The following is a 17,852-nucleotide window of genomic DNA, read 5'->3' on the forward strand; positions in this document are numbered from 1 at the left end:
AGACATGATTAAGAACCAAAGACATCACTTTTCCTCTGTCACTGCGCCATGAATGTTTTCTGAGCAGAACACATGGCGCGCATGGCACATCTCCACAGGCAGTTCAACACACAAGCATATTTCTAGCAACATCTGTGGGTAATAAAGACATTGTTTCATGTTTTTAGTTGGAACAGTTTAAGTTTTGTAAATCACATAATGTACTGCACAGTTAAGGTCTTCCACTGTGTTTTTGGCAAACAAGCTTTTTGGAAGACTTTTTTTTCAACAATTGTGATGTTTTTATGAGAAAATGCCATGTTTACATGAATCATAAAGCATATAAACATATAAAAAGAGCCTTAGGCATTCTCTCATGTCATGGTGCACTTTAAAGCTGAACGAAGAGATGACACTGCTCTGTTTTCATGAGCTTGTTTGTGGAAAAGACAGTGTACTTTTTTTTGTAACAAAAAGGAGGGAGGCATCTCATCAGAGTCCAGCAAAAGCAAAAAAAAAAAAAAAAAGGATGACAGGAATACGCAGCCCCAAAAAATAAACTTGTGAATCAAGTCCATGAGGCAGATCTGTTGGATAAATATTTTATCCAAACATAGAGGGTTAGCAATGCGCAGATGGTGTTTCGCACAAAATCATCAGGATAAGCTGACAAAAAACGAAGAAAGAAAGATTAACACAGGAAAGCAAAAAGAGGACGTTATCATCCAGTGTTTAAATACATGTAAAGTGGATTAATACAGAGTGTCATAAATGAGGGAAGATGCATATTTTGCCTGTGTGCTCAACCTTAAGGCACAAGACAAGTTACAAACCTAATAACCCCAATAGAAAAATGGTTTCATAAAAGCACAAGCACATGTTGTGTTGAAAGTCTCCCATAAGACATTTCTAGATCCAGGTTGTCCTATTAAAGTCAGTCAAAACATAAAAAAAGATGCAATAGAAAGCATGGATGTAGCGTGATGGGTCAATGAATGTGAATAAAGAGTTCACACAGAGGCTTTAAAGAGAGATATGAGCTTATCATTTAGGAAAAAATGTTATGTAGTGCCGTTTTATGGAAGGGAGATGGGTATGTGGTAGTGAGTCTCACTCCACTTGGGGAAATACCTGTCCCAAATAAATAAAAAGTAAAAAATAAAATGTGGAATTAGGGGAAGCAGAGGATGGGAAAGGCAACAGGAGGGTGGAAGCTCTGACAAACCTGGCATCCTCAACCTCTTCCACCACCTCCTCCCTTTCTTCCCTGTCTCTCTCCTCCAACAGCAGCTGGAGTCTTCAGGGAGGGGTGAAGGGTCAAACGAGAGAAAGAAGCAAGAGATGAACGAAGGAAGGAAGAATGGGGGGGGGGGAGAATGGTCAGACGAAGCTCTGCACTAAAAATCCCACCTTTCATAAAGCGCCCGCAGCCTCTGATCGGTCTCTAATGCTCTTGCAGATTTCCCATTAGAAATGACTGCTTGCGAAGAAATTCTAACGTTCATCAGCACTAAATTACTGCCCCGATAGAATCTACACATCAAAATGTATGTTTGTACATCAATAAATGTTTAATGGCTATAAATGAAGGCAATAAGGCTGCACATCAATTCTTTAAGCGTCTCAGTTTACCAATCATGACTTAAGGACTGCAGACTTTTTCCAACATGTCCCAGTTGATTTCTTTTTTACCACTTTAAGCATTTCAAATTAATTTAAACTATTTACTATTTACTTTCCGGTTCGTGGGCAGCAACTGTCTCAAGCTCCTCTGCTCTTAATCAAAACCCCACGCTTCATTTTCCAATGCAGATAAACGCAAAATTGTAGCAATGTTTGAAGGAGCTACAGCCGCTGCATCTGTAGAAGAGCTGCTGTCAACTTCTTCGGCAACTTTATTACTGATAACACGTGAAATCTGTATACAGAAGAGAGAGAAGACACAACTGCAGCCCTACAGTTTCAGTCTCAGTCCGTCTTTGCAAATTAGATGCGATATGCTATGAGGGTGTCACATTTTTCCTGCATATAAATGAATTTAACTGAATTTAGATTTACTTCCTTTGTGATGACTTTACATTATTTCTGTAAATTTACTTTTAAATATCCAAGTCAGTCTTGGCAAGAAAAAAAAGCAATTCATTGCAATCACAGAAAATAGTGTGTGTGTGCCAGCACTAGCTCCGATGTACAAGATCTTGAACTGTTGCAGCATTTCTTATTAAAAAAAAGCAAAATATCAGTCAAACTGACTTTTGTGTGGAACATTCAGTGATATGCTTTTGAAAGATGTTGAATGGTTTAGGATAAAAATCACAAAATAAGCGCCATTCCAGTTTGAAACTTATTCAGATGTACGCAACAACACCTGCAACAACACATCCAATCAAAAGCAGCCAATCGTAGGTCAGTGACAAATGACGCAGTATGTCTACAATAGGTTTTCTACCTTTTCCTTTTCTTTTTTTCTCGTTTCTTCAGTTTCTCCAGGTCTTTCTTGGCGATTTCGATGATGTCAGAAGTCTCCTTCTCAGGGGCAATCATTGTGGAGGAGAAGGAGCCGGGCCCTCCAAAGAACGACTGACGATTGGAGGCACGAGACAGATTCTTCCTCAAATTCTCATTGACAGCCTCGCTCTCCAGGAGTTTGGCTCTGAGGGCGAGAATCAGCGACACAAACAGGAGGAGCACACATTGGAGGAGAGGTTTAAAACATACCAAAACACATGCTTTGTCATTTTTGGTGTTATTATGTGCACCAAATCTTATGGGAGAACCCTAAAACATTTTCCAAAACTGTTGTCTCTGTATTATTTCCGTGCCTCTCTTTCCACTCGCACCTTTTCATGTCTCTCACACAGGCTACGACTTTTAGAGTCCAAAAACAGTTACAGTAAAGCAGAAACTGAGCTATGATGCATCTGGGGTTGATGGGCCAAAGAACTGTTTTGTGTCTCACACCAAATTATTTAAATCAAAGTTTAATATATAGACATATTGTTTATATTTGCTTACACACAGTCAATATTAGACAAGAGAGAAAAGAGGGCACTGAGACAAACAGGACAAGGATCGACACAACATATCAAAGTGTATTCACAATGGAAGAGAAAACAAAATAAAAGTAGAATAAAAAATTTTTTGTTGTTTTTGGTGTCCTGTTGATGGGCACTACGGTCCCATAAATACAATGCAAAATAGAAATAAAGGAACCGATGAAAGCTGGATAAAATAAAACAAAACTTAAACATGAAGTTTTATATCTTTAAGGTCTTTAGATTGACTTTCATTAGTTTTTTTTCTGATAGTAAAAATAAAACAATAATATATGATAATAAAAAGAATCCATATAGATTATTAGGTAGCATTCAAATCATCTATTGAGATTAGAAGTTTGTTTTTTTGTACCTGAGGTCTTCAATCTCTTTGATGTAACCCTGAATCATGTTTCCAATTTCTTCAGTTCCACCATCACCTGGAAGCAAATCAAGACGTTTTCACATTAGAGACAGGGAGAGGAAAATGCCTTTTCTAACCAAACTAAACATGCTTGTCCAGCATTCACTGTAATAATAAACAGCAATAAGCAGCACTTGAAACCAAATATGGGAAATAATGATAAAATGATCTTGTGGAATACTTATTTGTCGATACTCCAAAGACTTGATGAGTCTGCAGGTTAACCTACCTGCCCTGGCGAGGGCCTGGTTGGCCTGGTCACTGAGCAGCTGTGTGAGCCGGGCCCTCTGGGCATCGATGGTCTCTTGCATGGCCTTCACTCTCACCCTCAGGTTGCTGTTCTCCGTGTGCAGCATGGAGTTCTCATGAAACATGTCGCTGAAGCTCTCCACACCGTCTTCACCCATCATGCGTTTACCCTGCAGAGGGGAGGAGGAAGCAAACCAGAACAGCTCATTACTCTCTAGAATGGAATAAACACCCTTACAACATGTTTAATGACAGCTCCCTTTGACATGAAACATTCCCTTTGAACTCGTCCTCCGTCCTTACCGTCTTGTACTCCATCAGCTCCATCTGCAGTCGAGCTATCTCCGTCCTCAAAGCACTGATCTGCTGGCTGGCCTTGTCCTGGTTCACCATCACCTTGTTCTTGATGTTCCGGGCTCGGTTGGCATATTTTAATGTGTTCAGTGTCTCCATGAAGTCACGGTCAGACGGGCTGATGCACGCAATCATCACTGTTTGGCTGAGACGAGGAGGAGGGTGATAATTTATTATTAATGTTTGCTTCTGATGCAAAATTTTGACATACGCTGATGTAGATTTTCAGAAATGTGTCCTGAAATCTAAATGACTCTCAGCTGTCTGACAAGGTTCAGTTATTTCTGAATGTTCTTTCTGCTTCTAACCAATAGATGCATCAATACTTGGGATTCAGTGTTGTCAGATATTCTCCACACTGTTGCATATTCAGAGTCTTTGTTTCTTGATTCATGATAAGTGAGTTAAGTAACTTCTGACAAGTAGTGTTGAATTCCTTTTTTCTTTCAATAGAAGAGAGAAGTTTGGTTTGCTGATTTAAAATGAAATGACCTTTGACGACCAACATGTTTCTGGATCCAAAAGAAGCTGACAAAGAGGAAAATAACAAGTTGGTACTTGAGGTGAAGTAAGTTGTCCACCAACCTGTTTCCTCCTAACGAGTCCTGCAGAAGTCGGGTGAGTTTGGAGTCCCTGTAAGGCACATGTGACGACCTCTTGCTCCGGTCACCTAAAGCACTGATTACATTCCCCAGAGCGAGCTGCAGCAACGGAGACGAGAGCGAAGAGGAGAAAGACATTTCAGCGTAATGCAGCAGTTCATGACGTACAGTTTAAAACAAGGATTTATATAAGTCACAAACAAACAATACTAATGAGCATCACCATGCACCATCATCACCTATCCAGGATTCCAAGCTGCTGCATTTTATTTCATGACTTTTCTTTTGGAGAATTAACCAAATATCAACTGAAGAAGTTCTCAGTCTGGTGGAAGCAAACATGGTTTTCACCCCAGTTGGGCTTGCCATGGATGAATAAAATGTTTCAGAGCAAAAGAACCATCAAATAAAACAAATGTGTGAAAAAGGGCCTTCATACTGTATAAACCCCATTTGATCCGTAGTTGTTCCTGCATTACTCACTAAATTTAACAATTGTGCTGAATTTCTCCATCTGGAAAACACAGTTAGTAAATAGAGAGAACCCTTCAATGACAAAGATAGAGACAAATAAAACCCTAAAAATGATTTTAAATACCTATCATGTGTCATTTTTCAAGAAAAACAACACTAAATCATTTATTTAATTAATTATAATTCAATTTATCAACACATCTAAATTAATTTGTACTGACAGAGCTCCTGATGAAGCGTGTGCTTGTTGTTTGGTAAAATAATGGATTAAATCATGTTGAAGGGTCTATAATTCAGTAAACCGACGACCCTTAAGCTTTAATAATAAAATGTTTACATGCGTTTGCTCTTCTTCATCGCAGTACTTTTCCAGTTGATGAGTGCAGGATGGACATTTATGACATTCTGCCACTAGATGGCAGTCACACATCAGAATACTGGTGGCTCTGGCATCTCTACATTAGAGAGGCTTCACAAATCCCTCTGGAGTGATGCAGTGGAGGGAGAAGCTCACCAGTCCACAGTTGATGGAGATGCCCTCTTTGGCTCGGTCGCCTGTCGCTCCGGTTCTCTTCAGCCTCTCAGAGCCAGCCAGGTCCACAAAGTGAAACTTGGCCGTCAGCGTCTCGTACTCATCCATGTCCGAGTTTCCGTTGGAGACTCTGTTATCAGTCTCAGCTTCTTGCTGAGGGACACAGACACAAACAATATATAAACTATACAGCACTGGGCTACCATTGCAGTATCCTTGCCATTTTTAAATGATACTGAGACTGGACTAACATTGTCGGAGGCACAGACGCGAACTTGGCACAGGTGGATGGTGAAGATGGCGTGAGATCTGGAGCTCTGGACGTTCATCTGAGTGCTGGCTGTGGTACGAGACAGAGCCCCCAACTTCAGGCACTGCATCATCTGATCAGGCAGAGACAGAGAAGTTTAAACACACTGCTCGAGCTCACTTTGACACAGCTGGGGGAAAACAAACAGAGCACTTAGTAATCAGGCACATTTATACCAATAGTCAGTAGAACATATTCAGATTCTCCTGCATTAACAACGGCGCACATTTGATAAACACATAGAGGCTCCTTCACCTCAGCCTCAGAGGACACGGTCCGTGTGGTCACTCCTACTGTGTAGATTCCCCCTGTGGCGTCTTCGTGGATCTTGATGTGAGATTTCTGCTTCATGTCTCGTGCAGAGTCAAACAGGTCCAGAACTTCTTCATTGTAAAGCTACAAGAAGCCAAAGCACACAAGAAGACTGAACCAGGCAGATGTGATCAAAGATTAAATCATCAAAATTCAAAGAAGCTTTCAAATTCAAAAGATTTCAGACCATTTTGGATTAAAGACAAATATACAGATACGTTTGGTCCTATGTAAATCTCTGTATTGTTAATGCAGTCATTCTAAATCTTTTTTAGTTTAGATACATGATACTTTATGATATCATGCTGTATTGGCATCTTTACTAAAAACAGCACTGTGCTTTACAGCTAGTCTTTGACTGATAACTGTAAATAAAAATATTACCTGGTAAACAAAGTTGTCGATGCCTTTTATGCAGCCCTAAGTTGTGTCTGGAGGCATTACTTTCAGACTGCACACAAACAACTTCACCAATAAAAGGTATAAGGTGGGGCAGCCTGTAATGTGGCCTAAGAGGCAAACATCACTGCTCGTTAAACTCTTTCCTCTGAGGGCCTGGTAATACGGGAAGAAACGGCTGAAATGAGTGTACAAACATTTGTATTCACTCTGAACGTTTTCCTCTTAGCCATCATAGTCCAGGTGAGAGATCTGAGGGACTCTAAATCAACCTGAAACTACAAAAGTGACTAAATTAGGATTATGGGGGGGATGTGCTTTTCCAGTGGACATTATATGCTTGCTCATCTACATACCAAAATGTTTTTGAATATCTCGCCATCAAGCCATCATTAGTGTCAGACTGAAGTATTTGTTTGGTGATAATTGCCTTGATTTAATATCAGTTTTCTTCCTGACAGTTAAACAAACGAAATCTATAAAATCTGCAATGACATCTCATTTTCTTCATCTACTAGTTCTTTGACACTTTAACAGTCCAAGTTTCATTAAACATTCAGTGTCTCAGGATTACTTGGACGCTCTTTTCAAATGTTAAGAATAAGAATAATAGAAACTGGTTGAGAATCATGTCTGAAACTATAACTATCTGCCTGGAGTTTGATTTTCTCTGCATATCCATATTTCATCGCCACCACTCATCCAACTCTCCAGTTCCAGGTCTTCTAGGAATGTGAACACTGTCATAGTCTGATGGACCGGCACAACTGTCTACTCCCATCATTTGTGTTAACTCTTCCTGTCCAGACTGAGACACCACCATCCCCCCCCGACACCTCCTAACCCCCCGATGACAGCTGCTGCAGTTCAATTGTCAGTGTGGATGTTCCCCAATGATGGAGCGCTGGTCTCAAAGCTTGTTAAATGAGCAGTGTCAACAGTATAAGCCTGACCCATGACATCTGCGTAAAGCCTGTTCTAATGGTAGTGTGAGAATGACTGTATTTTGTTTGTTTCATTTTGTGGGTGGGTGTGTACCTCGAGGAATTGGGCGTTGATCTTAAACTCAGGTACGGGGCGTCCCTCCTCTTGGGCGGCCTGTCGGCGCTCCTCGATGCCCTTGAAAAGGTGGTGGACGGCGCGGGGGATGATGCCCAACTCCTCATCTGCGATGTTGACATCAAAGCCCGTCCCCATGGTGTAGGTCTTCCCTGAACCCGTCTGGATGGAGAGGAGTAAATATCATAAAAAGAACCAAAAGCTTTTCAAGTTTAAAAACTCAGGATGACCATGCCTTTGCCTGAAGCACTCTGCTGATTTTACACATACAAAGTCTGTTTGCAGGTTTTGGGGAGAACGATTTGAAACACAAAAGGCCTTTAGTGGTTCCAGAGGGAGCTGCAAAAAGTCTGATAGATTGCCTCAAGTAATGTTACTTGAGTCAGGGTCAGCTGGAGAATAGAAGAAAATAAAATCTGTAGCCCGCTCCTCATCCCTGCTAGAGGGTAGCAGGTCAAGATTACATAAGCTGCTACAAGTAGAGCACACCAGCAACTTCGACCTCATTGTTAGCAGTCAAGCAGCATTGTGGGTAATAAAGGCATCGGCTTTTGTCAAGGAAGAAGAAGAATGTGCGGAGTAAAAAGACAAAATCGATGCTGCAAAAGCAGAGGTATGCTAAGTCTGGCAGAGTTGTGGCAAAGACAAATCTGTGGAGTACGCTCTTAAAAAGGCTCCAAAGATTTCAAACGACCGTCTGAACTTAACTGTTACTTCAAGCTTGATAAAACTAGTCTTTAGTGAAAAAAAGCCCCTGGTGAATTCATAAGGGAGCCAAATCTAAAGGAGGTGTTTTCACACACATTTACTGAAAGATGGAGCAGAAGAAAAAGTAAGAGGATGGACTTTTGTCTTTAGTCACCAGGGAAACATATTTATGTTGAGAAGGCATTAAAAAGTGCATTTTGTATAATATAATATGGAACCTTTAAAGTTTTGTCATATCTATTTGGATTTTTCCACTACTATTACAAAAAACTGGGGACAATACTTACTGTGTATCAGTAATATTCCTGTATTGAATGAATGGTGCCATTTAGAGCTGATCACAAAAAGATACTGCATGATTATTGAACATCTCATAGCAAAAGATTAATGCTTAAGGTTTTGTACTATCAGCATTCACTCTGGGTTGATCTGGCTGCAGAGAGCTGCTCCCGTTCAGTCACAAAAGCATTAGTGAGGTCCAACACTGATGCTGGGCGATAAGGCCAGGCTCTCAGTCAGCTTTCCAAAACATCAGAAGGTTTTGGGATGGGGTCGAGGTCGGGGCAGACCAGTTAAACTCTTCCACAACAAACTGGGGAATCCATTTCTTTATGGACCTGACTTTGTGTACGAAGGCTCATGTCATAACAGAAAAGGTCAAATGTAGGGTGAGTTGTTTCTGCCTTGTAAATTATCCTTTGTACATCAGCTTTAGAAAAAAGAGATAAACAAATAATTAATATTATCATTACACTCTGTCTTGTATGGTTCTAATTTATATAGTTTTACTTTGTGTTATTTTTATGAGATTTTTGACTTCCTGCGCTTCCCAGAATGCCTTTTGACATCCCCTAGAGACAGAGAGACATGGACTCATTGTATTTACCTGGGGGTTACACTGTATATGGAGTTGGAGAGCAAGTTTTTCCAGTCAAGAAAAAAAAGGCGACTTCTCACAACCAGGTCAATCCAGTGTTCTGTCAGTAGAAATATTGATAACCATTTACCTGCCTGCTTCCTCTTCACTGTGTTAACGTACTGCTTATATTTTAGGACACTGAATTGACACGCTAACAGGTTGGTATGCTACGTTTCTTGTTTAAAATCAGACACATCACATATCATTACTGTCTGTTTATATCCCAACTGTGCAGAGTTCTTGTGATGCAGCCGAGTGGGTCAGTCTAAATCTAGATTAGTCCCTGTAAAGCAACAGAGGCAAGCAGGTCCGATCCAGGCCAGACCAACTGCAGCGTGTGAATGTGCTGTCAGAAGTAGGCCAGCAGCAACAGAGGCAGTTACTGGGGAGATGTGGGTTGATATGGACACACATTAAAGATGTATAGCTGTCTAAAAAGGTGTGTGTGCACTTCACTTCCCTTTGAATCGCGTGAGAGCCGTGAAGAGGGAGCTCTGTCGCCACGGCAACCTAAGCAGTAGGGGGACGTAAAGGGGAGGAGGCTTAAACTTGCATGTTATTTCCATGTGGCGAACTTGGTGATGGAAACGAGGAGGGAGGGGGAGGTGAAAGAGACGAAGGAGTAACTGAAGGAGTAGGGCTGCAGATTATGATTATTTTCAGCATGCATTTATCTGATTATTTTATAAATTAATTGATCTTTTAAATGTCTGAAAACAGTTTAAAATACGGTAATGAGAGCTTAAGGTGACATATTTCATGCCAATTTTCAAATCAAAGCTGATTTGTTTTTTTTTTTTAATCTACAGACAGAGCCAGGCTACCCATTTCTCCTTGTATCAAGGCTTTAGGCTAAGCTAAGCTAGCCTCCTCCTGGTTGTGGCTTCATATTACATATTGCATGTGCAGGAGTGATGTTAAAAGTGATCTTCTCATCCAAACCTGAGTGACTGTTATTCCCCAAATGTCTAACTATTCCTTTAAAACTATGGCTGGACAAACACAAGGTCACCGAAGTTCAAATTCCACGACAGAAATCTCCTCTGGTTTCCTTTTACCCAAATGTCAACACTCTCCTCCTCTCAAACACCCCCTTCTCTTTCTCTCCTCAAACACACAAATGCATAGGACCCATTTCCCTGCATCCACTCAGCCATAAAGCACCATCAGCACTGCAGCTGTGACACAGAGGACAAAGACTCGCCTGTCCGTATGCAAAGACGGTGGCGTTGTAGCCCTCGAAGCAGCCCTCGATCAGCTTCTCCGTGCAGGTGGTGTAAATGTTGTCCTGCTGAGAGTCCATGTCGAACATGTAGTCGAAGGTGAAAGACTTGTCTTTTCCCAGGATCACCTGAGGCTCCCCGGGCATCACGTACGTACAGATGTGACATCCCTCTATCTTCTCTCTGGCCAGCTGAGGACGAATCCTACAGAAAAAACAGACATAAGAGCTTGTTGAGGTACAAAATGAGGGAGCAAACTTGATTAAGTCCAACTCAACTCCACTGGATACTACAATAAACGTACTGTTAAATTAATGCCCCACAGACAGTAGCTACTTTTACATGGAGCCTAATATTCTTATTCTAATCAGTTTAAAACCAATCAATAGAAAAATTGTACTGTGTAAAAGATTTAACCTCATTACTTTCTGACTGCGGTCGTTCTGTAAGTTAGAGCTGCAATAAATATTACTGTCATTGTCGATTTCTTGATAAATCGATTGGCTGCTTGGTCTGTAAAACATCAAAAAATGGTGAAAAATGTCAATCAGTGTTTCCTAAAGACGACGCCCTGAAATGTCTTTTCATTTAAGATGCTGCAATCTGAGAATTTAGATTTTTTTTTTTCTTAAATCACTCAAACTGATTAATTGATTATCACAATAGCTGGTGATTACTTTAATAGTTTACAGCTAATCAATCAATTGTTGCAGCTCTATTGCGTATGCCTCCGTCTTCTCTCAAAGCTCTGCTGACAGTTTGTTTTTGATACAAACTCTATTAGAACTGGAAATTATTGGACAGCTAGGCAGTAGGAAAAAAAAAAAAGAATCAACCGAACTCTCCAATCGAAATAATGAGGATCAATCAGGATGGAAAAAAGTTTAACCGCTGCTATTGGCATCAAAACTGGACATTATCATCTAAAATATATATATATATATATACATCATAAAATATAGTTTGTGTGACAATGATTGGGTAAACCAGGGATTGAAACTAATAGAGGATTAAAGCAAAAACAGCCTTTAAATGTTATCATAAAAATTTACAATTAAACAATAAAAAGGAAAACAATTTGCCCTCCATAATCTGAAACATTTAATCCTCCCTTTTGTTACTCAAAAACACAACTACTGTCCCTTGTAGGCCATCATAAATCAATTGGTGAGAGTTTAATTAATTCAGTCCAGGCAAGAAAAATGCAGCCTAAAGCAGTAGACATTGTTGGCATCACACAGACAGCAATGGAAGAACATTCCAACCGCACCCAAACTATTGAGCCAAATAAAACATGATCAGTATGACTAAAAGGTCTGCTGCCACATCTGATTATCTGCAGTTATTGGATAATAGCTCAGTAAAATAAAAAACAAAAGGAGAATATCACAGTAAAGGAAATAAACTGTGCAGATAACACAGCAAAAAGCAAAAGTTCATAATCAAACTATAAAACACAAGGTCAGTATTACTGGTCAGTGTAGTAAAATAATAATTAAACAGAAAACATGATCAAGTCTCCTCTGTGCTGCAGGATTGAACTACAGATGGCCTTCAAAAGTCTCAAGATACAAAAGGACTCAGGCTGAGATCAGGGGAAAATAACTGTGTTGAGGTATGACACTATTTTTTGAGCGATCTGTTGATAAATTCCTGAAGAACACCGATGATGTACGTTAAAAAGACTGAAGCCAGAACACATGTGAGTGAGCGTCCTATTGTCATGTTCAAGGACACATTAACAGGATGCATGGTACCGGAGCTGCTGACACGTGAGGATGTGCTGTGGGGAACAAACCTGTGAAACATACAATAATCTTTCTAACGACCCTGCTGAATAAGTTAGCACAGCCAGGAGCTGCTTCATTAAGCAGCTGGAGCCAGACTGGAGACAGAGAGGTGATTATAGCGCCGCATTTGCATATGTTTTGGTATCCAGTCGTTAGAAACACATTAAACAAACTTCCTTCAGATGCAAATGCTAAAACTGTTCAAAATCTCTATATTTGGCTTTTTCTCTCTCGTGTAACAGGCAAATGATTTTTTATGATCTTAAATCACAGAATATTCTGAACATCTTTTAATCATTTCGTACATTTTCATCTGCTGCAGTTTCGTGCAGGATCACATCGTACTCTGACCCAATACTTTGTCCCATAAAACTTGCCAGCTGGGTTAATATGTACTGCATTAGTGTGTCTGCTCATCTCTCTCTGTCCTGACAAAGCTGAAATGCTGAATGTTAGTAATGCTGCCCTGAATGTTGGCCAACTGGCAGGGATTACCTAGTTCAATATGGACGTGAGAGGGGAAGGAGTGAGAGAGCGAAGGGGGCAGACAGTGGCACTCTGTGTTTCATTCTGCAATGAAAGTGAGCGTTTACTTCTTTTGTGAAAGGAGGATGGTGTAACAACCAGTACGAACACACACACACACATACAAACAAAGGGGCTGCATTCAAGCACACAGACAATAGAAAGAGAAGCACTCTGAATGTTCAATGTGAATGAAAATAGATTCTTGTGGCCTTGGGCTGTCAATGAAAAACTTAGAAATAGTGCTAAACATCTCCAAATGATCCTCTGCTGATGGTTTCATACAAGGAGGACATTAAAAAGGTAAAAGTAGACATGATAAGTGTTTATACATAATGATACTATAGCTATACTGAACTAAAGGCTCTTAAATCATTTATAATTCAAAATATATACAGTAAAAGACTCGTACCTCTTTGCTGTTGTTGCTGAAAATGAGGGCTGTGCAATAATTAAAATGTTTGTGGAATCACAACATTATGATCATACAGTTTTCATTTTACTAGACTATGGTTTAACAACTTAAATAAAAATAAATGTAAAAATAAAAATAAGTGATTAGCTGAAGTTTTTGTTCTAGACATAGCAAACATCTCTCATCTTACTTTTAGTAGGCTGCCTGACAAGACTTTCATCATTGTGTAGGTACGCTGGGGAGATTCACACTCACTGTTCATACATTCAACACATATATTTAATCAGTAGATCACGCAGATGTTTCTCAGTCCCCTCAGACCTCAGAGTTTGAAATCGTCAGAGAGGATGAGAACATGAAAACTAATTTTCTGAAAAAAGGTCTGTAGGGGCTGAAACGCCGGTTTGATGTGCTGGTTCAGTAAATGTATCTTACTGTTGTGCATGATATTGAACAGTTCTACCTTTAAACTATTGCTCGTCTTGTAAATTGTAATGTACAGGCTATCATTCCTAAATGTCAAGTACCATAACGTTGCTGTTGTTTCATCACGTCAGGAATTGAACGAAGGAGCTGATTAATCCTATGCAAATAATTTGCATTGCAATTTACTGGTAGCAGAAAAAACAGCAGGGGGTTGATACCCAAAGGCCAGGATTAGTCTAATGTGTTTGCAAGTAGCAGAATAATCAATTTCAGCATCACTGTTCACACTTATGTTGTGACAGAGTGAGTCAATCCTTCAGAAAGGATCAGTCTGTCATTTTTAAACAAACTCTCCTCGTGGGTTCAGCTCACAAACAAGCTTGGAAGAAAAGCACCTGACAGCGGGCCTGCCAGTCTCTGTCCAGTGTGGATAAGGGTCTCATTGTGCCTCCAAGTTGAGGGGAGAACAATGCTGCGAGGGGAGTACAGTGCGGCCATTGTGTCCGTCTGTGTGACACTGGATCCCAGTGCTGACACCAGCGCCCCGGCTGTAGGATTACACGGCTGGACGGAGGCGAGGGAGGAGAGGTAATGTCCTGCCTGGAGGTCACGACGTGTCCACATATAACTACACAAAATGGTAACAGATCAAAGATACTACCTTAATAATGAAAAATATTCTCCTACTTTTCTGCTAGATGCTTTTGGTGAAACAGTCATTTGAGTATTTGCCATTTGATTCATTTCCAGACTGCTTTATCTCTGACGCTTCACTCCTTCATTGAGGGCTTTAGGCTCATTCTTCTGTTGCACTCACTTTGTCTGGAGAAATATCACAAAACCACCTTTAATGCTGACTTTCATGTTAATACTGAAGATTTCCCCAGGTGATCCAATTCAACAGCAGGCAACGTTAAGTGTTTATTGACAGCCTATAAGTCTGTATAAACATATGAGCATAATAAATCATTTGAGGCAAAGACCTGCTGAATCATGACAATAAGAAAATGAGCAAACTCAGCATGTCAACAAGCTGCTTCAGTATTAACTGGGACTTTGTGATGAAGTAGCTGCTGACAGTCTCTGGGGGTAGTTTTGCTTGGGTTAGCTAGTTTTCAGCACGATTAGAAGTTTGTTTACATCTAATATAAGTCAGCAGAGCAGTTTTACAGGTCAGTAAGGGAGCTGCAGACCCTTACTGCACTTTGAGCAAATGAATGATTGGCTCCAACTATCTTTAACACAACTACAAATAAGTGGATTAGGTGCACAGCTTTCCAAAGTCATGTTACATGACTTATGAGACTTAAGTCTAGGCATGTCCCAATCTTTATCTATGTGTGATCCTTATCTGGTACAACATCATGTTGTGCAGCAGAGCTGGGGTGCCTTTCAGAGACCACCTAATAACCTTTTACACCACAAATGAGACATGAATTACACGTATTCTGAGGTGTTCTCGTGTTACTTACTTAAAAGACAATCCAAAAGACGTTCAAATATCTTACATAAATGTTGTCAATACTGATCAGATCTCAGATTCACCTGTCCTGAATCCTGAGATAGCTGTAGAGCTACACAGTGGAGCTGTCACAGTCTTCAGATATAAAGTAAATGTTGGGATGTGATACTCAAAGAGCGTCATACATCGTCAGTGGGTGAAGTAGAGTACACATAAAAAAAAAAAAAAAACCTCCTCCTCCTCCTCCGTGCTCTATTGTCTAGTGATCTCACGCTGCTTTTGTTATCATAGAGCACAATAAATGTGATCCCAATCAGAAAATCAATTAGCTTCCATGTCAAAATCACCATATTTAACCAATTTAAAGGTTTCCGTGGCCTGTAAGACTGTTCTAGAAATCTAATCCTTTCTAGTAACCACAAAGGGGGTCTTTGTTTCAGCCAATTTAGCTCCCTAATTGGGTGTGTAATCCTGTCTGTTTCACTCTCCCCCAGTGCTCTCACATGTGGCAATATGCTGGCATTTCCGAAATGTACTCTTTTTTTAATCTTCTTACTGTACAATCAGGAATTTGGTGGAGATTTCTTATTGATTCAAGCATTAATATTAGATAGTTTAGTCTAAAATAACTACATTAAAATGTTCCGCGTTTTAGCTGTTTTTGAGTGAAGCTGTAAGAACTTAATATTTACTTAACAACATTTAAATGAGTTATATCAAGTAGGTTTTAGTTGTGAAACGTATTCCTGCCAAAATGGTGGCACCAACTTCAGCCATATTGTCCAGCCCCACTTTCCACACAAAATAAGGTTTAAAGTTTGGCTCATTTGTTGTATGTAAGTACATTTCTATTGTGAAATACAAGGGAATAATACCATGTTCATAAAAGACGGCCAAAATTACAACGTCAGCATTTTGTGAATTTAAACGGTAAAAAACGTAAACCTTGATAGTATTATACCAGATATATAATAATAAGTATTACAAAGTATTCTAACTTTTAAAAAAAGTACACAGTAAACTGAGCAGCACTGTATCAATACAAGAGCCATAAAAAACAGTTGTGGTGACTTGTCTATTTTAGGGTCTGTGGATTTTGAGCATTAGGGGAGGAGCTGGGGTCAGAGGTCAGGTGAGGGTCGGGGTCAAAGGTCATAAAAGTCTCTGCAGCAGAGACCTGTTGTCTGGATATCGATATAAACACAGAGGCCTGTGACGGTAGGGAAAGCAACATACCCCTCTTGTTTGGTCCCACTGGAGCTCAGATAATGAGGCTATATGGACACAGACCCTTGTGATACTAAAATATATACAAACAATATAGGACGAACTGTCAATAAAGCTCTTTATTGAAAAAATATAATTTAAAAACTAAATACAAGTAATAAAAAAATAAATATTATTCTTCACATAGCAAATTATAGACAGAATTACAGGAATAACAAACCCAATGATTAGGTTTTAGCCCAATTTGTTGTTTTTCAACGATAAACATGAAGATAACATACAGGATAGCAATTATATTATAATTACATAAAAGGTAGAGTCTGCAATTTATTTTAGAAGCACTTTTTGTTTTACTGGTTGAAATTCTCATAACACAGCAGTCAATAAATCAAATAGTTTTCCGTCTTGCCTGTTAACCTGCACGCACGCTGCAAGTGCACCCATTGTGTATGACCGCAGTTTTCCCCGAGGCTAAAGCTAGCGACGTAGTCACACAAGAATGAGAAAGAACTGCAGCCAAAATTCAAATCACGATTATTTTAGGCCGGATACTTTCAAAACTGAGCTACTCTTACTAGTTTCTCCAGCGTTGCAGATGCTGCCGTTAACACATGAGCTCAACCCCCCATTTAAAACAGAGCAGTTAAAAAGATGCTTTATTTTATTTGTACTTTATAAACCTTCATTCACACCTCGTTTCTGAGCTGTTGGTGTTAAGCTATGAACGCTAGAGCACGCCCAAACCTGCTACCACACCTCCACCCGAATCCTCCAGCCACTGTCAAACCTCCTCCTCACTGCACTCAATAAATCATTACGGATGCCACCCTCATCTATAGCTCTTATCCAGCTGTCAGCAAAACACACTGAAATGTTAAATGAAACAAAATAAATGCACGTCTTCCATACGAGGCCAACAAAAAGTATTTTAGGAAACTCTTTTTCCTTCTTTGGTGAATATTAAATATTCATATTTTTGTTGTTTCTATTCACTGACTCCAATTACCTCATGAGGCTACTATGATAGAATATATATTTAGGAAATTGCGATTCTTTGACAATGATGTAGGTCTGAGCACCACTTAATTTGAGTTTGCAGAGACACAGCCGTACTGCAGAGGTAGAGGGGAGGAGAAAATAAAATTCAGAGAAACCTTTGTTCAGGCACATGCAGTCAAAAGTCAAAGCCACGCACACAAAAGCTTAAGCTCTGCCCCCAATGGCTGCTGCAGAGTGGACTGGAGAGTAAACAGGCCAGATCTTTATGTGGAGATTTGCTGAGAGCAGCAGTGCAGTGCAGTGCAGTGCTTGGGATGATGTCACCTGCCTAGCATAAGAGCATAACGTCTCACTGTCCTTCATAGAGGAGACAATTAAGGCTGTGCAAAGGGCATTTAAAGACCGAGCGTGTGCAGAGGAAAGAAAAGA

The 17,852-nt window shown here is 40.0% G+C and overlaps 1 protein-coding gene across 1 annotated transcript in view; it reads right to left on the minus strand.

Annotated features, from left to right (window-relative positions):
• The window catches only part of kif21a (kinesin family member 21A), a 50,350-nt gene that overhangs the window by 18,723 nt on the left and 13,775 nt on the right, over positions 1–17,852 (minus strand). Inside the window, exons 2-12 of the mRNA XM_070830581.1 lie at positions 10,561–10,783; positions 7,709–7,891; positions 6,215–6,355; positions 5,901–6,032; positions 5,632–5,802; positions 4,627–4,742; positions 3,991–4,186; positions 3,668–3,857; positions 3,388–3,454; positions 2,429–2,632; positions 1,205–1,276 (exon numbers count right to left, since the gene is read on the minus strand). Of these exons, the coding sequence (XP_070686682.1) occupies positions 1,205–1,276; positions 2,429–2,632; positions 3,388–3,454; positions 3,668–3,857; positions 3,991–4,186; positions 4,627–4,742; positions 5,632–5,802; positions 5,901–6,032; positions 6,215–6,355; positions 7,709–7,891; positions 10,561–10,783 (1,695 nt within the window). The remainder of the gene's footprint in view (positions 1–1,204; positions 1,277–2,428; positions 2,633–3,387; positions 3,455–3,667; positions 3,858–3,990; positions 4,187–4,626; positions 4,743–5,631; positions 5,803–5,900; positions 6,033–6,214; positions 6,356–7,708; positions 7,892–10,560; positions 10,784–17,852) is intronic.

This window comes from Pempheris klunzingeri, chromosome 5, assembly GCF_042242105.1.
Source record: "Pempheris klunzingeri isolate RE-2024b chromosome 5, fPemKlu1.hap1, whole genome shotgun sequence".
Classification (NCBI taxonomy): Eukaryota; Metazoa; Chordata; class Actinopteri; order Acropomatiformes; family Pempheridae; genus Pempheris; species Pempheris klunzingeri.